This window comes from Eumetopias jubatus, unplaced genomic scaffold, assembly GCF_037043125.1.
Source record: "Eumetopias jubatus isolate StellerSeaLion01/CBP00866 unplaced genomic scaffold, mEumJub1_p1.0 scaffold_1, whole genome shotgun sequence".
NCBI lineage: Eukaryota > Metazoa > Chordata > Mammalia > Carnivora > Otariidae > Eumetopias > Eumetopias jubatus.
The window spans coordinates 144,961,215-144,982,438 of record NW_028274807.1 but is presented as its reverse complement, the minus strand read 5'-3'; the positions used below and the strand labels follow the sequence as shown (position 1 = coordinate 144,982,438).

General features: G+C 45.5%; 1 protein-coding gene across 2 annotated transcripts in view; it reads right to left on the bottom strand.

Annotated features, from left to right (window-relative positions):
* CMTM8 (CKLF like MARVEL transmembrane domain containing 8) overlaps positions 1-21,224 on the bottom strand; it is a 107,740-nt gene that overhangs the window by 9,593 nt on the left and 76,923 nt on the right. Inside the window, exon 2 of one of the 2 annotated variants that reach the window (XM_028107203.2) lies at positions 2,638-2,811. The exons of the other annotated variant lie outside the window; for it this stretch is intronic. Coding sequence (XP_027963004.1) covers positions 2,638-2,811 — 174 coding nt within the window. The remainder of the gene's footprint in view (positions 1-2,637; positions 2,812-21,224) is intronic. 2 annotated transcript variants of the gene reach the window in all.

The following is a 21,224-nucleotide window of genomic DNA, read 5'->3' as shown; positions in this document are numbered from 1 at the left end:
ATCATGTGAACCAATTCCTTCTAGTAAATCTCTTTACATATACACACACACATACACACCCTAATGCCTATGCTTCTCTAGAGAACTCTGACTAATCTAGAATTTATATCGAGAGTGGGGTAGACAGATTTTAGAACCAGGAGTGGGGTGCTGTAACAAAGATCTAAAAATATAAAACTGGCTTTGGAACTGGATAATAAGTAAAGGCTGGAGAGTTTTGAGGAGTATACTAGAACTATGGATGTTGAAGGTGATTCCAGTGAGGACTTAGGAAGAAAAGAGGCTAAGACAAAGCTTCCATCTTCTTAGAGAATGCATAAATAACCACAGACAGAATCTTAGTAAAAATATGGATGTTAAAGGCCATTGTGGAGAGATCTCAAATGGAATGGGGAACATGTTTTTGGAAACTGGAGGAAAGGTGATCCTTGTCATAAAGTGGCAGAGAATTTAGCTGAACTGTGTTCTAGTGCTTCATGGAAGATAGAGCTTGCAAGCAAAAAACTGGATATTTAAATGAGATTTTTTAAGCAAAGTGTTAAAGGAGCGGCTTGGTTCCTCCTGTTTATAGTAAAATGCACAAGGAGAGAGGTGAATTAAAGAAGAAATTGTTAAGCAAAAAGGCAGCAGAACGTGAAGGTTTGGAAAGTTCTCAGCCTATCCATATTGCAAAAAAATAAGAAAACTTGGGGTTCCTGGGTGGCACAGTTGGTTGAGCATCCAACTCTTGGTTTCAGCTCAGGTTGTGATCTTGGGGTCATGGGATCAAGCCCTGTGTTGGGCTGTGCACTCGGCATGGAGTCTGCTTCAGACTCTCTCTCTCCCTCTCTCTCTGTTCCTCCCCCAGCCCAACTCTCTCTCAAATAGATAAATCTATTTAAAAAAAAAAAAGAAAAAGAAAAAGCTTGCTCTGAAGAGAACAGTACAGGTGTAGCCAAACAACCATTTGATAAAGAGATCATGGGTGCAAACCACTTGCAAACCACAGATCTAATCATGTGTCAGTAGAAGCCAGGAACAGGTAAGGGATTATACTGGTGAAACACTGTTAGTTTGAATGAAAAGGGGTGAAGACGGGACAAAATAAAGGAGTGCTGTTGAGCTTCTTGGAATCTATACGATAGAACCATAGAGCTATTTGGCTGTGAATATGTGCCAATCTTTAAGAAAAAAGAATGAGTTACCCAAAGGCTGATTCAGAGATCATCAGCCCTGGGGGCAGGCTGGTTCCTCCTCAGTTTCAAAGGCTTGGGCTGCCTCTCTGGTTTCTGTGAGCCAGGACGTGCCCACCCCAGTGCCTCAGGGGCAGGGTCACCCTGCAAACGCATAGGGGTGACAATGCCACCCCAGTAGGCCTGGAGGGCAGAGCACTGAACCAAAGAGGCTTATCCTGGAGCCTTAAGATCCCATGGAATTTGCCTTGTAAGTTTTGGGCTTGCCTTGGACTCGCCACCCCATCCCTCCTCCCTATTTCTCCCTTTTGGAATGGGACCATCTAATCCTGTGCCTGTCCCACCACTGTATTTTACAAGTACATAACTTGTCTGGTTTCACAGGCTCGCAACTGGAGAGGAATTCTGCCTCAGGATTAACTGTACCTCCAATCTCACCATACTTGATTTAGATGATATTTAGTTGAAACTTTGGATCTTAGACTTCAGTTGATGCTGGAATGAGTTAAGACTTTTGGGGATGTTGAGATGGAATGAATGTATTTTGCATGTTAGAAGAGCATGATTTGGGGGAGCCAGCGGCAGAATGTTATGGACTGAATGTCTGTGTCCCCCCAAGTGCACACGTTGAAGCTCTGACTGACAACATGATGGTATTTGGAGATGAGGCGTTTGAGAGGTAATTAGGGTTTGATGAGATCAAGAGGGTGGGATCCTCTTGACAGCATCCGTTCCCATCCATGTGAGGCCACAGAAAGATGGCAGACATCTGCAAGTCAGGAAGGGAGTCTCACCAGAGACCAGCTCTATTGACACCTGATTGTGGACTTCCAGCCTCTACAAGTATGAGAACTCAATTTCTGTCATTTAAGCTACCCAGTCTATGGTATTTTGTTATGGCGCCAGAGCCGACTAAGACAAGAATTTTTCTTATCTATTTCATCCCAGACTGTGTGTTCCCCTTAGTTTATGCCGCACCCACCATGGTGCCCGGAGCCAGGACAAACATCCAATCACCCCTGACCGCACTTGCTTCCAAATATGAAGACACCTATTTATTCTAACAGCAGTTTTGTTTTTCATTCTAACTCTGCACACACTGTGCATCCCAACCTCAAAGAGCTCTGTGCACAAAGGGCCAAGGTCGTGGCCCCAGGAGGGGTTTAAAGGAAGTGAGATCTGCCGAGGCTGGTGCCTTGATGTACTTATTTCCAGGTGATGGTGTTTATGAGGAACTAATGAAGAACTGAATTTCTCTTCATTCAGTATTCTGAGAACTGGTTTGCTATTTTTGCCTAAAAGAAATTCCTAGACCTTCCAACATGCCCAGTTCCACACTCAGGCATAAAACACCTGCTGTGTTAGGTTCCCCCTGGCTTTGTCCCCTGCTTTGCTGGAGAGAGAGAATCCTGAATTGTTGGACTAAGGACTAGGAAGGACAAAGTTCAGTCCCTGGCTTCCTTACCACCGTTGTCCAGGGCACCTGGGGAATCCTGGTGTAGGTCATTGTTATGTAGATGATGAGGAAGAAGACGGTGAGGACCCAGTAAAATACAGCTACGAACATGACCCAGCCAAACGCAGGGACCCGGAAGTACTCAGTTCCAGCGATCAGTGTCCACACCAGCAGTCCCAGAACCTGTAAAATGGCAGAGGCAGTTTGAAAGAAAACGGAGACACAAGGAGAAAGTAAAGAAGGAAGCAGGGACAGAGAAAAAAAAAACAATTATACAGAGTGTCATTTATAGCATTTGTTCGTATTTACACATACACGTGACTTATGAATACAAAACAGGGGTTGCAAACTCACGTGCCCACAAATGCCAGGAAGGTACAAAAGATGAACATGGTAGGCTGAAGAGAGACCAGAAAATAAGAAAAACGGTGTCTTTTGTAAGGGGCAGTCTCTACTCAGCTCCAGCCAACTGCTGTGGGCCAATCTTTTTCTAAGTAAATTCTAGCCCTCAATGTGGGGCTTGAACTCATGACCCTAAGATCCAGAGTCACATGTTCCACTGACTGGGCCAGGCAGGCTCCCCGGTTGTGTGTCAATTTTGCTAGATCTTCCTTTTATTTTTTTTCCCCTCAAGAAAACACAGAAAGTCAAGTTTGTACATGATAATCTTAATTTTTAAATGTTAGCACTAATAACGATTTTTAAAATACTACGAGGGGACGTGCTACACACACCTGTGGCTGGAATTTGCTCACAGGCTGATGCTTGTCAAGGAACAAGACTGCAGGTCCACTTGAGGTGGTCCATGGAACTGATCTGCTCTCAAGGGATGAACCTCTGAGGATTCCCCACCTGCCACCGCTGCCCCTCTCCCCCCGCAGATGGCAAGTAACACATGGCCTGAGAGAGCCTTCAGAAAGGAGAACACACAGGGGCCCAGTGCAGACACCGGCATTCAGCATTTTAACATAAGTTGTGCATTTATTCCAGCAAGAGCCATCCAAATCGTCACTGCTGATGAATAAGACCAAACCCAAAGCCAAATCAATGTCACCAATTGACTAGAGGAAGATTTCATCAGGGGAAAAGAAACTGATCTGAACTGTGTGCATCTTTAGTCCTGAACAAAGGAAGGCCAGAGCAAAGGATGCATCTCGCATTCCAGCACCTTCCAGGGACCAGGACTTTATGCCTAGGTCATGAAAAAGTTAGTATCCAAACCATATCCCCAGGAGTCAGGGCAGGCTCTAGCTGATAAGACTCAGGACAAATAATTCTGTTTTAGCTTTCTTTGTGGCATACGGAACAAATTACTACAGGAATTTTAATCACAAATCTAGGAAGATTGTTTTCACTTATTTGTTTAACCCTTGAGAGCACTAAACTCTGCCAGGCTTCCTGCTATCAGGCCCTAAGGATGGGTGGGGCACACATTGAACAGACTCTGCTGTTCATAACTTAAAGTCTAGTGGGGGGAAATATCTGAATAATTATAATTGTGAAAAATGCTATGAAGGAAATTGAAGGGTATGATATGGGTATATAATAGAGAGATATACCCTTGTTGCAAGCATGGGAAGTGGTCAGGGAAGGCCATGCTGAAGAATACCTTAAGACCCAGTAAGAGCTAGCAAGAGTTAAGCAAGAAGACAGCATGGGCAAAGGTCCAGAGCAGGGAGGGGCTTTGCTGCCTTCTAGAACCTATTAAAAAAAAGTATACTGAGTTAGGACATTGGTGCAAAATGTTAAGAGAGGTCGGGGTGGGTCAGATTATATGGGCCCAGGTGGCCTAAGAATTTTGTACCTTCTCCTAGGCAGGTGACAGGGTTTGAGCAAGAGAGTGATAGGACCAGGGTAAATTTTTAATTTACCTGGTAGGTAAGGTAAATTAGACCCCAAAACCTGACCTTTACTGCTCACCTGCTTGTACCCACTGACCTTTGTCCCATATTCTTCTTAAGCTCTTCTTTCTAGCTTATCTCTTAACTGAGGTAGAAGACCTGACGGGTATAACATCCTGTGATGAAAACTGAAACTACCCCTCAAGAAACAGCGACTGCCCAAAGAGTTCTGGTGGCCCAGACCCCCAGATCAGTTTGAACTTAACCCCCACTCACGCCTCTACAGAGAGACCATGGAGGGACCCAGGGAATGACTGACAGGTACCTTTACCTCATTATAATACTAAATCTCTGGGCACCTGGGTGGCTTCAGTCCATTAAGCGTCTGCCTTAGGCTCAGGTCGTGATCCCAGGGTCCTGGGATCGAGTCCCGCATTGGGCTCCCTGCTCAGTGGGGAGTCTGCTTCTCTCTTGGCCTCTCTCCCCTGCTCATGCTCACTCACATGCTCTCTCTCTCTCTCACAAAAATAATAAAATCTTTAAAAAAAAAAAAAGAAATCTCCACACAAGTTCCAAGGAGGAGCCCAGCCTCATTTATATAACATACAACGTATGTTCAGGCAGGTTTCCTTAAGGTGCATGCGCAGCCTTATGCTCCCCTCTACATGCAATTACAAATCTAAATATTCATCCTAACCCCAAATAAAAGGAACCCGTTCACCCTTGCTCAGGGAGTCACGGCTTTGGGAGGGATTCTCCGTGATCTCATTTGCTGTGTGACAACTCCACCTGGTGTGGTTTCCATCTGAGTCTCACCAAGGGGCAAATGCACGTTAGTTTGGTTACAATACCCCTCTGGCTGCTTGGGGAGAACAGGCACGTGGAGGGGAAGAGGGGGTGTGTGGGAGGAGACAAGCTCACAGACTGTCACAACAGTCCCAGTGGGAGAAGATGATGTATTCAAGACCAGGATGGTGGCAGTGAATATTGGGAAGTCAGGGAATTCCAGACCCACTTCCAAAGTGGCTGGGCCAGGACTCGAATAGATTTAGTAGGTTAGGATAGAGTGGAAAGACACGCAGAGTCTCTGGAAAGATGTATGATGCGTACAAGGGCTGTCACTTCCTCACCTGAACAATGAAACAGGACCAGGTGAAGGGGCTGATCTTTACCACAGCTCCTGAGCTCAGTTTTCAACCTACCCAGCCTGAGGTGGCCAGGACCTCCAGATGGGGTAAGCGGATGCTGCAAGCACAAGGGTGCAGGCCCCTCTTTAAGAAGGAAGACTTACTGTGAGGCCATGAAGCCCTCAGACAGGTTTCCAAGGGACATTGTACACGGCTCACTGAGAGAAGCCCACCTCTCTGCTACAGTTTGGTTGCTGTGCTGGGGAGCACAAAACAGACTCTAAATGTTGCTGTTTCCCCTTTTTAGAGTTGAAAGTTGCTGTTCCTTTTATCTCTTTGATATTGTATATAAATTCCAAAGCAATGCTTAATGGAGATGTGCTTTTATGCTTACATTCGTGGCAGCAGAATTTATCAAAAGTGAAGATGTACAAAATGAGATAGAATTCCAGAAAGTGCTAAGCCTCACACTAATGGGGTTTCGGGCCTGAATTCATCATAACTGACAGGTAATCTACACACATAGATGTGATACTCATTGGATCAGTGAGACTGGTAGTTAGATGTAATCCAGCATGGTGGGGTCTGAAATAACATCACGGGGTTCTTGCTTCAAACTGAAAAGGTCAGAATGGCCCTTTTTTGATGATGCACAGAGGAAACATAACTGCTGTGAAACATAACACGGCAAACAGGGTTAGGTCGCTTCCCCAGGGGAATGCAAGGGTTTAAGTCTCCAGCAGGAGTTTGTGTCCGGCTAGACCGGCTCACCTAACAGCTCTTGGCTCTGAATGCGTTTTTCATTATTAAAGCAAGCAGGGTCCACTGTCTAGAGACGCTTTGTCTAATGTGCTAGCAGTGGTCATCTTTTACACAAAGGGATAATATCATTAACTGAGCTATCTCTCAAAGAGCAGGAATACCTGACCCATGACCTCACCAGCAAACACAGTTAAAAGAACGCCCCTGTCAAGAAAAAGAATTCTACCCAAGTGAATTTCCTAGGTAACAGAAATAAGAAGCAAGTCTTTTGTCTCTCACTATAACCAATACTGATGAAAATCACGCTACAAAAATGTTAGTCATCTCCTGCTGGGTGTGTGTGTGTGTTTAAGACAAACTCTAGATCTTTATTTGCTTAAGACAAACTTTAAATCTTTATTTGCTTAGACTACAAGAATACTGTTTGTTTTTTTTCACTGATGAGCATTTTTTTTAGGCTAAGACTTTTTTGAATGGTAAAGCTAAGACTTAAAAAAAATTCCCAAAGTGATAAAGGCAGGTAAAAATAAACACAGAAATATAGAAAGTATATAAAAAATATACAAAGAAGCAACAACCCCCATCCACCAGTTGTAAATTCTCAAGAGAAACCAATATAAAAACTTTAAATCTACCTTTCTTAAATTCTTTTCCTTGAATCTGTAACTACCATCTGTACATCCTTTTCTTTCTCTCTTGAAAATATGGATCAAGCTGTACACGGTGCTTATGACTTGCTTCTCTCCATGAACAGTATCATGGGGGACCTCCTTCGTGCTACTACACACTGATCTATGCCAATTTTGACAGTTGCCCAGTTTTCTATAATTCATGTAACAAGTTCCCAATTGAGAGCAATTTAGGTTGTCTCTTTTATGCTTATATAAAAATGCCCAGGGAACATTCTTATAATATATACCTGAATCCCAGGAAGGATCCTGAGAGGCAGAATTTCTAGGCTATTTTAAATGTTAGAGGTACTGCCAACTTACTCATCCAAGCCTTGTACTAATTGTACTAAAGCATGCTTTTCCCTTCGACCCTGAGTTCCCATATTTTACATAATTTAAAACCTGAATTTAAAAAAAGAGATCTTGGGGCACCTGTCTGGCTCAGTCTGTACAGCATGAGACTCTTGATCTTGGGGTCGTGAGTTCAAGCCCCATGTTGGGTGTAAAGATGACTTAAAAATAAAATCTTAAAAAAAAGAGAGAGATCTCACATTTTACCTTGCCCTGCTTCACTGAATTGCAGCATAGAGAAAAACGTACAAATCTGCACTGAACAACTCAATGAATTTTCACGAACTGCACAAACCTTAATAACCAGCATCCACACCAAGAAACGGAACGTGACCAGTGCCTGGAAGCTCCATTCTCACTTCTGGTCACTCCTTCCCTCATCTAAGGGTAACAATCGTCCTGATTCCCACAGTCTAGATTAGTGTTGCTTGTTTCTGAACTTCATATACATGGAATCCTACAGTATGTATTCTTGTGTTTGGTTTCTTTCACTCAGCACAGGGAGATTCAAGCATGACACTGAACGTCGTTTGTTCATTCTCCCGGCTACACGGATCACCTGCCCAGCTTGTTAAACCATGGAGGGCTGGGTCCCACTCTCCCGAGTTTTTTTAGTAGGTCTACAAGTCCCCAGGTGGTGCTGATGCTGTTGGTCCAGAGACCACACATTAAGAACCACTGATGTATAGTACCCTTTTTCTTTTAGTTTACATTTTCCTGATTAGTGGTGAGGATGATATAGCACCTTTTCAAATGCTTATTAGCCACCTCGAGTTCCTTCCTTATTTATTGAGCTCCTTCCTTATTTATTGATATGTTTTAAAAAACCACTTTCTTCCTGATTTGTAAAGGTCTTTACAGAAGAGGCATGGTAACCAACTACATATTGGGCAATATTTTCCCCATCCAGGTTTGTTTTTTAACTGTTTGTTTTTTTTTTTTTTAAACAGAGTCTTTTGTCATATGGAAGTTTTAAACGTCTCCATAATTGGTCCCCCTTTAAGCCTTCTTCTATTCCCACCTGCCTAAGAAGGTCTTCCTCAACACAGGATTATGCAAATATTCTCCTATATTTTTTTACAGCTTGTATATATGTTTAGGGTGTTAATCCAACTAGAATTGCGTTCTATATATGGGGCGATGAAAGGCCAATTTTATTTTTTTTCTAGCAGCTAGTCGATTGATCTGTTATCAGGTGTTGGCGACTTTTCATATGCTGGGTCAGTTTCTGGAATCTTTATTCTATTCCGCTCATCTGTGAGACGGCTATACCAGTGCCAGCCATGGTAGCTTCAGCATGTATTTCAGGCTTCTGGATAAAGATGTCAGATTGAACACATGAGTCTAATTTTGCTTCTTCCCCAAATGCTTCTAAAATTATCACGAGAATGGGATGAATAGGAAAGGAGACAAAAGCAACACAGTTTTAGAAGCCTGGGACACATATGGATGAAGGATAACAGATTTGGCCACTGTGAGGAGGCTGGAGTCTAACTAAGCTAGTTGATGGGGAAAGTAAAGAACCCAACCACGCTTGCTGCAAGGTCTGAAAAGACTCAGGCATCTCTGGGCCTGGGACAGGGACCGAGAGAGAAGAGGGGATGGCTCAAGTGAGGAGGATTTGCGGAGAGCTGTTTGAAAGTAGCTGGGTCCTAGATCACTTAAAAAGGGGCGGGGGCACCTGGCTGGCTCAGTCAGTGGAGCGTGTGACTCTTGATCCTGAGGTCATGAGTTCAAGACCCAAACTGGGCATAGAGATAAGACAGAAGGGAGGGAGGGAAGGAAGGAAGGGAGGAAAAAGAAGGAAGGAAAGGCGAGAAAGCAAGAAAGAAGCCATGTCTTAACCTTCCGCCCTACTCTAAGTTACCAGGTGATTGCCCCACCTCTGTGATTGGTCTGTAAGTTTATTCTCTAGGTAGGGAATTCTCAACCTCAGTCCTGTTGACTCAAGGGGTCAACAACTCTTTGTTGTTGAGAGCCACCCTGTACAGGATGCTTGGCAGCATCCCTGGCCTCTACCTGCTAGATGCTAGCAGCAAGTTCCCCATCTCCCTCTTAATGACAATCAAATTTGTCTCCAGAAGTTGCCAAGTGTCTCCTAGGAGGCAAAATCACCCCTGATTGAGAATCACTCTAAAGAAGGTTTAAAAAAAAAGGGGGGGTCTCGGGATTGAAGGGCACAGTTGAAGCTTTGAGTATCATGCTGAAATAAGAGACTGCAATGACTCTTTGGTGTGAAGACTTCCCCATCCTCTCAATCCCTAACCTTTCCCTTCCATTGGGTTCTTAGGGCACTGGCAGCGAAGCCTTCACTCGCACAAGAGAAAAGACCTTGGGGATTCACCAACACACAGCTTGGCCTGGTCAGTCCACAATGGAGTTCAAGGTTGATAAGCCCCATCTATGTGCTTAGAGCATCCGAACAGCTTTGCATTTTTAAAACATAGGCAGACAACCAAGATTACCAGATCTATGATGACAAAAAAGCCCATATAATGGGGCAGAGAACTGAGATCAAAAAACCAAACTGGAAGAAAGTAACTTTGAAGAGGGAGAAAAAAAGATCAGTATCCTCAGGGAGAAACGATATTACAGTAGTGAACCAGAAACAGGTTCCCAGAAGGACACAAATAGTCCTTTAGGAACAAAATTCGTTTTTGAAATGACAAATAGGATAGCAGACATTAAAAACCCCATGAAAGTGTTACATGATAAAATTGAGAAAACCTACTAGAAAAGATAGTAAGAAGACAAAAAGATGAAAAAAAAAAAAAAACCAGGAAGAGAGGACAATTAGAGGACAGGTTCAGGAAGGAGGTCAACTATCCGAATGAGACGTTCCAGGAACAGAGGCTAAAGACAAAAGAGGGAAAGAAATCAACCACAAAATAACTCGAGAAACCTCAGAATTTAAGGACATGAATTTCTCATGTCCTTTCTCACAAAAGGGCTCCCCTGAGAAGCCAGCACAATGGATGAAAATAGACACAAATGGAAAAGGTACATCATGAAATTTCAGGATATCAGGTACAAAGAAAGGATTTTTTAAACGACCAAAGGACAGGTCACCTACAGACCTGAATAGGATCAGAGACAAGAATAGCTTTTTTTTTTTTTTTAAAGAATAGCTTTTAAACTTTACTAAAAGCAATAGGATATTAGAAGACACAGGCAAATGCTTTCAAATCGGAAAATGATTCCTAACCCATAAATTTACCCAGGAAAATTATCAATGAAGAGCAAGAGGAGAATACATTTTTTTTCCCCCAGACATGCAAAGTCGGCTATGACTCACCAAAATGAGGGCACAAACTCTAAAAAGGAAACATAGTCTAGACTTAGAGTTAACACAGGAGGGAGGTGAGGGCAATCCCCAGGAGGAGGGGAAATCAAGCAGGACAGGTATCCTGGGCCAGCCTGGGACGGTGACTCAGAAGACAGGCATTGCAAAGGCGATCACCACCTGCTTTATGTCGTTTTACTTTCTCTTTAACCTGGTGAGGCAGTTAGGAAACTGGCTCCACCAAAATGAGGGAGGAAACTAAGAAACAGGAAGATAAGGGATCCAGGAAACAAAAAATTCAGGCCAACACAAAGTAGAGGGAATTCCAAGGTGAAGCGAGGTCCCCAGGAGAAATTCATCCAGGATAAAAATTAGACTGTGATGATCTGATGTGACTGCCCTTGTGGGAACCCTTCCTGAGAGGCTATTATAGGAAAAATGTGAGACAAATTAGCTACAAAAACAAAAACAAAAACAAAACAAAAACAAAAACAAAAACCCTAAGCAAATGGAAACAGCAATAGAAACAACAGTATTGTGTTATTAACTTCGGTAAAAACCAAAAGAATCTACAACAGTTGTTTGTAGTTAGGTGTTCAATACAACACTCCACCCTAAATAATATTTGCATAGAGATAACAAACACTAAACATTGACTTAAATGAATTATAACACGGAGAAGGGAAATAATGGGGGTGGTGCTCTGGACTGAATTGTGTCCCCCATGCAAAAAAAATTCATATGTTGAAGCCCTGAACTCCAATGTGATGGTATTTGGAGATAGGACCATTAAGAGGTACCTAGGTTTAGGTGAGGTCATAAGGGCAGGGATGGGATCAATGCTTATAAGAAAAGGTACCAGAAAGCACCCCCGACCCCACCCCACCCCTGCACATGCACTGAAGAAAAGTCACGTAAGGACTCAGGAAGAAGGCAGCTGTCTGTAACTCAAGGAGAAAGGTCTTACCAGACAACAACCCTACCAGCACCTTGATCGTGGACTTCCAGTATCCAGAACTGTAAGTGGAAGCTACCTAGTCTATGGACTATTGTTACGGCAGCCCAAGCTAAGACAGATGGTAACAGAAAGTTACTAGTTAAACACGTAAAATCGAGTCAGAAGATGGCACTGCTCACATTATTTGTAACTACGGATATGAGTAAAGCCAGAGGTGTCCTAAGTGGTAGTCTCTGGGGAGGGAGACCCTGGAGTAAGGAGGTATGGGAGTGAGAAGGTTTGTTATAAGCCCTTCAGTACTGACCTCAATTGATTCCCTAGAATTTTCTGGCTAAGCCATCTACAACAACAGTTCTGATGCTTTCCAATATTTATAGGACTTATTTTTCTTATGTTGCATTAACTAGAATCTCCAGAACCATCTTCCACAACATGTCAGTGACCATCCTTTTTATTCTACTTTATGGTTCATTTTGATGTTTACATTTATATGAGGTCTGTTGTTGACAGTGGATGGATACCCTTTGTCAAGCTAAAGATTTTCATTTTTTAGTGAAATAAAGTTTCTTCTCCAACCTCCCCCATAAACGATAGGGTAATGAGCTCAGTCGAATGGACTTTTTTGTATCTCCCTTTTACAATTAAGTAGAGTATTCCTAACACAATTAAACCTTTTGATGAGCCAGGGTCATTAAGAACACTGAAGATTTCAATTATTGCCTTGTGCTTTGGCACTGGATTGCTTGCCTCAACTCTGAATGGTACCAGATATCTGTGTTGGTTTTTTTTTTTTTAATTGAAATCATCAATGATCACCTCTTGAGGCTCTCAGTGAGCTGATTCCAACAGCCCTCCTCCGGCCTTTGTGTGTATATGCCCACACATATCTTTATTCGAATATCCTGCAGACTAAGAAAACAGATGCCTTAGACTTTTAAAAATCACACTGAAAGACAAAATAAGTTTGTCTGTGAGGCTTCTCCTGGGAAGTCAAGTCTATGAAGCCTGTGAACTTTGGGACAGCCATTCTGCCGCTGAGAGGAATTACCTGATGGCAATGCTAAAGGCTCTTATTCATTCAAATATCCACCGAGCATCCATGATGAGGCAGGAGTTTCTCTGGCACCACTGCGGGGGGGGCCGGAAATGCTACACTGCTCTAGCGCATAGGTTGGCTGACTTATTTCTGTGTTTCGTCATGACTGCTACAAGCACCATTGGTGCATCTGTATTCAGCCTTGAAGACAGATAGGTGACTTCTGATGATTAACGAGGCTACCCTAGGAGCAAGGTACCTGCTGTGCCCAGCTGGCTTTGCCCCGGGGAGCTGCCTCGTTGCAGGTGTGAGCTCAGCACACCTCTGCTACACCTCACTGCGCTTTCCATCATTTACCATATTTAATTCCTTGCAACGAAGTGGCACTGGAAATCAGCTCTTGTGGATCAATCCACTGTCCTCAGAGTAGGTGCATCGGTGGGTATTTAACTCTAAACTGTGTGAGTCCCATAAAAGGAAGTAGGCTGATACGACAATGTCAAAGCATAAGGACCCAACCAAGCCGGGATGGTCAGAGGAAATCTGACATTTGATCAGTGAATGGGAGTTAGCCAGGCAAAATGTGCTAGGTAGAGGGAATGTTAAAACTGAGACAGATGCCCCAGCTAGCCTGGCGCTGTGAGTCTCCCAGAGGGTCTGTCCTAATATAGGAATATCAGCGGGAGGTCCAGTTCCAGAGCAGGCTGACCCAGGGCCCCGCACTTGGATAGCAGTCTCCAGACAGCACCCTTTCTCAAAGTCAAGGCTCATTCCCTGGTGGTCTGAGGGCCAAAGAATGTTAGTGCTGGAAGAGAAGTTTAGGAGATGCTCAGAAGCAATGAGCTTATGATCACAGAGCTAGTTAGTGGTCAAAGTGGAACCAGCATTCAGTTGGGACTTCCAGTCTGGTGATGTTTTAATTTGTACTGTAAGGTCTTGATTTCTTTATTCTCCCATTTCTTCCTTCTTCCCCACTGTCAGAATGACGCTACCTCTCATGGTAATTCAGACTGAGAGGCACAGTATGCTCAGTGAGGAAATCATGTACTCCGGAGTCAGCCTGCCTGACTTCCACTCCCTGCCCTTGGGCAGGCTACTAACAGACATGGAAAACCAAGGCAAAAGAAAAATAAATTTCCTTATAACTTATAGTCCACTGATAAGTCCTGGAGACAGGCAGAGTGACCTTCCTTTAGGAGCTCAACTGCCTCAATGTTGTTACTTTGCTAAGGGCAAAAGGCAATCTTAGCTTAACATTAGCCTGACTTCCAGGATCCTATAAGTATTCTTTAACATGTAAAAATTCCTTTGGGAAACTTCATCTCCACCTCTCCCCCTCACCCCAAGATACATCAAGATACATGTTGGCAATCATCCCCCAAGCATATGACCCACTGATATACATCTGAAGGGTCTCATGACTAAGGTTTGACTAGGCAGTAGTAAATGACCTTTTCCTAACAACAGCAAGGTCCTGGTCCTAGAAACCTTGCTTCCAAATTCCTTAGAGACTTACGCTATCCCTGACCCCCTCCCAACTTGAAAGTATATAACGGGCCACTCCTCACGATCCCATTGCCGCTCTTTCTGCTCATGTGTCCTGACCCCGTGCTTTGATAAAACCACCCTTTTCTCACTGAAGGCTCAAGAGTTCTTTCTTGACCGTTTGCTCCAAACCCCAACATTTTCACATCGCTAACCAGAGCCTCAGTTTTCTAATCTGTAAAATGGGGATACAGAAACATACCTTGCAGAGTGTGAGAAGACCAAACATTTAAGTAATATATGCACAACAGTGCTTGGTACCAGCTAGATGCTGTGTCCGTTATTACTACTATGCTAGTATTATTAGCAGGTTTACAAAGACTCAGGGGTGCCTCCTCTCTTCCTCTCTTAGGTAAAAAGCAGCCTTTTCTCTGCAATTCAGGATCTTTACACTTACATGGAGCCAAGGAGCCCTTTCTATCTCCAGCTCCCTGGATGTATGGTTTGAACTTGAGGGCTCTCCTGTAAGCACTAATACCAACAAGGTGACAGGCTAAGTGGACTCAAGCTCTGTTCTCCCTGTCCAGCGTGGGCACCTTCAATGTCACCATTACCACGTCCTCTGCTCCTGCTTGGTTGAATAGTATGATGCCATGGTCTTCTGGCCTGGTAGAAAGATTCAGGCTTTGAATTCCTACCGGCTGTGTGACTGGGCAAATTAATCTTTTTACCAAATATTCATTGAGCAGCTACTCTATGCCCAGGCTCCAGGTAACAGCAATAGCATAATTTCTACTACAGAGTAAGGAAGGCTTCTCATGCCTTACCTCATTTAACCCACACGATAACTGACATAACTTCCATCATGACCATTCTACCATTTTATGGGGACACTGAGGCAGGGTGTGTTAAGTAACAGTCCAAACTTTTAACGATTTTGCTGTACAATACCCGTATCACGCCCAAATCACTGAACTGATCGGTGTCTCGGTTTCTCCATCTGTAGTAGGGGGACGATATGTGTTTTCTACATGATGAGACAATCTGCTCTATCAAGGACACTATGATTGTGATTAATAACGGCAGAAACAGTGGTTTGGCTGACCACAAACCTGCCCAGGAGGAAGAGCCACCTGCAGGGCTGAAAAGGCTGGTGCTAGAGACAGAGAAGCTGGCTCCCGGGAGGTGCTCTTGCTGTGTTAGGGAGATAGTGTTACCCAGAAGGTCACCAGCTAGCCCCCTCCCGAGTCCAAGTCTCTGGGCAGAAATAGGTTCTGGTAAAATGAGCAGATGCCTTGATGCAAACCCATCCCTGCTGCAAAACCAGTTTCCCAGCAGCTGCCCGTTAATGTGGGGCCCCTGGGGAGTGCCATCTTGAGGCTGGCATGGAGCTGATCATGACCAGGACTTTTTATCTATTAGTCTCACATGTGACACCTGGGTTCATCTTAAAGAGGGACAAGTAGAAAGAAAAGAGGGATGGCAGCGAATCCTATTTGCTCTGATGGTTTAAACCCCCAATTCAGAGTATGCTTTTAACTCAATGAATTCCAAGGAATCCTGGAAGAAAGCTGCTACGTTACAGAGGTTGAAAGAAGAGCCAGCTTGGGTCAACAAATGTGCTCTGAGCACCCATTACATGCCAGACCCAGTGCTGGGTGGAGGGTCCAAAGGCGGGCAAGGCACGCAATCGTTGCCCCTGAGGAATTTACCATCTAGCGTGGGACAAACACAATTCAGTTCACTCTTCTTCACCACGGCATTGAGGACTATGGCCTGTGGCCGCATGCAGCCCACCGCCTGTAGGTGCAGTCCTTGAACACAGCCATGCTCATTAACCTACAGATTACCTATGGCTGTTTTCATGCTACAATGGCAGAGTACCACATATGTGGCCTTTGGCTGCAAAGCCTAAAGTATTCACTATCTTGCCTTTTATAGGAAAAGAAACCTAGCCCCTTCTGTTGACCAGCACCCACACCACCCTCTGCCCAAGAAATACACACACATGCACCTATACACATGTAATTAATATTTTTGGTGCCTACATTGTTTCAAATAAACCAGATTATTAACACACTGAGCCAGAAGAGACCATAGGATAAAAGCCTGTACCCCTTTCCCACACCATCAAAGAACGACATTACCCTCAAGCTGACTGCTGACGCCCCTTCCAGATTATAATGTAGCTCCTCTGCTTGGCAAATATGTGACCTTCTCCATTTCTCCACTAGAGGGTAGCCAAACCCTGCTTATGAAAGATTAAGGCGCTAAGATGCCGTTCCACGGAGACATCAGAGTCTACCATGGGCATGAGTTCCTATACTGACAGCACATTCCACAGAGGTGGCAGGACGTGGAAGAATAAACTTGGTCTGGTACTCACCCATTAGAACCAGACGTTGCCTGCAAAACAGATCTGACAAGAAACGTAGCCAACCAAATGAGATAAGGATTAATTAGTAGAAAGACTCAGAAGGACAAATTGAATCCAGCAGTTCACGGCCTTCTTTGTGTTGCCCTGTGAGGTTTTAAATGCAGTGTGCTTAATACTCTACAGGAGGGACTGCAAGGAGTATTCACCAGTGCAGTCAAGGGGCCTTAGACTCTGCCACTTTCTCCAGCAAGAAACTTCGCCTCTCTGGGCCTCTTCTTTCCAATCTGGGAAATGGGAAGAATGGGATAAGAAAAGCAGTTTTCCAGTGGGAGTGGGGGGGGGGGGTCAGCACAAGGGAGGAGCATATCTGAATCACCTGGGGGATTTCAGAGCATGTGGTCTTCTTCCTACTTTCACATATGCCATCAGAGTGGGTGTCTCCCTCTGGCCCTCCTTGACCCCTCCTCAGGCACGCCTGGGTGCTCCAGAGCAAATCAAAGCTTGAGACCTAGGTGTGGCTAAGAACTTGTGACTTGACCTTGCCCTTACTTAGGACTTCAGTCTATGATCAACAAGATCTGCCTGGAGACAATACCTCAGGACCCCAATATTCCCAGCAGGCAATGGAATGGAAATCTGCATACTGGGCTGGCTTTAAAATACGCCCACCAATTCTTTGACACACCCCTTGAGTGTGGGCTCCTCCTGAATGTAGTGACTTCCTTCTGATGAACAAAACATGGCAGACCTGATGCTATGTGACTTGGGGGGCTAAGTCATCAGCTGTCCCCTGCTGTCTCAATCTCGGAGGGTGTGCTCTACAGAAGTCAGTGTTCATGTCAGGACACTCAGGCAGCCTTGTAGGAAGGCCCCCGTGGAGAGGAGCTGAGGCCTCCCAACAACAGCCAGCACCTACCTGTCCACCAGGTGAATGAATCACCTTGGAAGCGGGTCCTCCAGGCCCAGTCAAGCCATCAAAGACTGCAGCCTTAGATGACATCCGACTGAGCCTCAGGAGAACACCTGAGCCCGAACGGCCTGACCACGTTGATCTTGAGTTCCTGATCCATAATAAAATGTGAGGCATAATAAATATTTACTGATCTCTGAAGCTAACTTTGGGGGTGACTGTTACATGGTAATCGATGATTAGTACACCAAATTCCGCCCAATTTGGGCTCATACACAAGAGGCAGTGTGGTAGGCAGAGAAGATAGAAGACTTAAATTTGTCACTAACTTGCTGTGTGAGCACAGGTAAGCCATTTCTCCTCTGGGCCTCAGTGTGTACCTCCATAGGATGGGTACAGCACCAGCTAGGTAGCTGCAGGGTCTCAAGGTGTTTTGTGATGTGCAAAGATCTAAGTGAACAGCAGTGACTACGAGTCTCATGTTTTTTCTTCTGGGAAACATGACTTCATGCTCAGCTTCGCTGGCAAACTGACAGTGAGGACCCTAGACCACTTAGCCAGTGAAAGAAGCAGGAATGGGGGGTTCCAGGCCCGTAATCAGAACCAGTGGGCTCAGGGTGCTGAGGAACTGCTAGAGCAGAAATTGGCAGACTTGTTTTAAATAATATTCCAAAATATTCCAAAAATATTTACTTGTTTCAAATAGTAAATATTTTTGGCTTTGTGGGCCATATGGTCTCTGTCCCCACCACTCAATCCTACCACTGTAGCACGAAAGCCACCATAGACAATATGCAAATGGATGGGAGTAACTGCATGACTACAGCTGTATTTATAAAAACAGGCGGCAGGCTGGATTTGGTGGGCAGGCTATCATTTGCCAGCCTCTGCCCTCGAGCCTTGCTTCACCAAGTGTGTGGTCCCTGCAGCAGCAGGATCAGCACTGCCAGGAGCTTGCCAGCAATGCTGACACTCAGGCCCACCCAGCTCTGCTGAATCAAGCCTTCGTGGGGAAGGGGCCCAGCGATAGGTTTTCACAAGCCCCCTCTGAAGTTCAAGTTCGAGAAGCCCCACCTCCCATTCCTCCTTTCCCCCTGGAGCCCCAGGCACCAGGGACTTCAGAGGAATCTCGGATGGCAATGACCTGATCAAAGATCTTTTCAGGTCTCACAAAGAACACAGAGCATCTCAATTTTCTCCACGAATCACTGAAAAATATTTCATTCATGGTCCCGGGTCACCAAAAGGCAAGGCAGCAGCCAGTCCTAGACAAACAGCTTAGAGTCTTCAAAGAGCCAGAACAAGCTGTGGGGTAGGGGCCCTCCGGGAGCGAGGGGATGGGAAGTGGTGATACGTCAAGGTCACCTCAGACCCCATGGCATGGATGCACCCTTTGTGGTCAGATGCCAACCTGGCTCCCTGCCCGACTCGCTTCTTTCAGCAAATTTATGTGAAGGCTGGTTTCCTTCCGTTTTAGTGGAGTGTGGGGATATAAAAGGCAAAGAGGGAAAGGACAAAGGATGTCTTTTAAGGAACAGGAGATGAAAGGTTGATAGGAAAGAAGTAATAGGAAGGGCGGATGAGTGAGGAATGGGGGTGAGAGAGTCACTGCAAAATTGCATCTTTCACTTGTAAATGGGAGACACTCGATCCCATAACAACTAACCATCTTGCATCACCAGTTACACGCTCTCATCCCATTTAGCCACACAACCGCCACATGACGTAGACAATCACCATCTCCATTTGGGCTCCAGGGCTCAGCAGTGAACGGCCATGTCCAACACCATACTCCACACAGCGGGTAGCGCCCTGGCTCAAAGCCAGGTCTGAGGACTCATTTCTGCGGCAGAACCTCCCAGCACGGCCCACAGGTCCACAGCTCCCTCGGAGGTCAAGGAGAAATCGTATTCGCACAAGCCTTGATTTGTGCCGACCGCACTTCATCACAGGTGCCCTGCAGGGACTGCTCTCAGGGTGAGCCTGCTTCCACCAGGGCTGGCTGCACCTCTATCCTTACCTTTAGGCACAGGGAGGGAGGAGATCAGACCAAAAGGTTCCGACCAGAGGTAAACACTATGATATCAGAAGTCACACAGCCACTCTTTCATGTGGCTCTCAAAAGGACTGAAATAAAAATCAAACAGGGAGGACAATGGCATGATTCCCTCCACCAAAGAGGCTGGGTGTGAAGGGCCGAGCCCGCACGTGGAGAACTGTACCCCGGGCGGGAGGCTCTCCAGCGCTCTGTCTGGGCTGCTATTCTCCGGGCTCCACTCACCCCCAGATGTTTAACCATCTCTGAGTGCAGGATAGGAGATGCTTCATCTTCGAGCGAGAGTTCCAGCCTCCTGGCCTGCAAGCCTCCTTGCCTCCACAGAGCTGAAAGGGCCCTAGCCAACACGCTTGCCTCTTCGGAGTCCATACTCCTCTGCTGTGTCCATTCTTCTTGATTCTGTGCTTCCTGGATTAGCAGGCCTTTCTGTTTCAAACAGCAGGAAATGTACGGAGCCCTAAACCATAATGGTCTGTCCAGGAAACACCTGGAAACAGGCAATCCTTGACACATCTGTGCTACCCAGTCAGGCTCTGCCCCAGTGGCAGCAGCGGCAGCAGGTTCAGTGGAGGCCAAGGGCATGGGCACTTAAGTCAGAGCAGCAGACACAGAGAAAGGTAACCACCTGGCCCCTAGAAACAAGTTTAGAAATGTCCAGGTGTGGATTAAGGTGAGTCTGACCTCCACATTTTTATACAGCTGGTTTGCTTCTGATGGGAGAGCCCCACTCCTTGTCAGCTTATGCACCTGACCCCAAAATAACAGAACGGTCCTCCCTTGTCCACACCTGTCAGGAAGTGGGCACAAAACACACAGGTAGGGAGAATGGCATCTATAGGAAGGTATCACACCACCCCAGATCTCCCAGAAATGGCGTGGTGCAGAGGGCACAGCCCGGAACCAGTCGGACAGACCCACGGGTGGCCCTGGAGACCAAGGCAGCTCTTGCCTCCATCTCAGACGGAGAAGCCCTGGAAAGATGGAGGTCATGCCCCTGGCCAGGCCTCCACCCTCCCGACGTGCGCGGAGTGTGGCAGAGGTGTGCTCTTCCTCGGGGAGCGGGCAGGCACTTAAAGAGAGACGTACCCCCAAATGGGCCAGCAGCCTCTCCCTAGCCTCCCCCCACCCCAAGATAGCCCAGGGGCTGCCGGGGGACCGTGGGGATTCTTCTTTGAATGTTTGGTAGAATTCTCCAGTGAAGCCATTTGGCCCTAGACTTTATCTTTGTTGGGAGGTTTCTGATTATCGATTTAACCTCGTCACTAGTCACAGGTCTGTTCAAATTTTTAATTTCTTCATGATCCAGTCTTGGAAGGCTGTATGTTTCTAGAAACATACCCATTTCTAGGTTATCCTAGCACGTGCTGACATATCATTGTCCTACTAGTCTCCATCATCCTTTTCATTTCTGTGGCTTCAGTTTTAGTATCTTCTTTTTCATGTCTGTTTTATTCGAGTCTTTTCTCTTTTCTCTTAGTCTAGCTAAGGGTTTGTCACTTTTGTGGAACTTTTCAAAACATCAGTTCAGTGCTGCTTTCTCTTTTTTTTTTTTAAAGATTTTATTTATTTATTCATGAGAGACAGAGGGGGGGGAGAGAGAGAGAGAGAGAGAGAGAGAGAGAGAGAGAGAAGCAGAGGGAGAAGCAGGCTCCCAAAGAGCAGGGAGCCCGATGCGGGACTCGATCCCAGGACCCCGGGATCATGACCTGAGCCGAAGGCAGACGCTTAACCATCTGAGC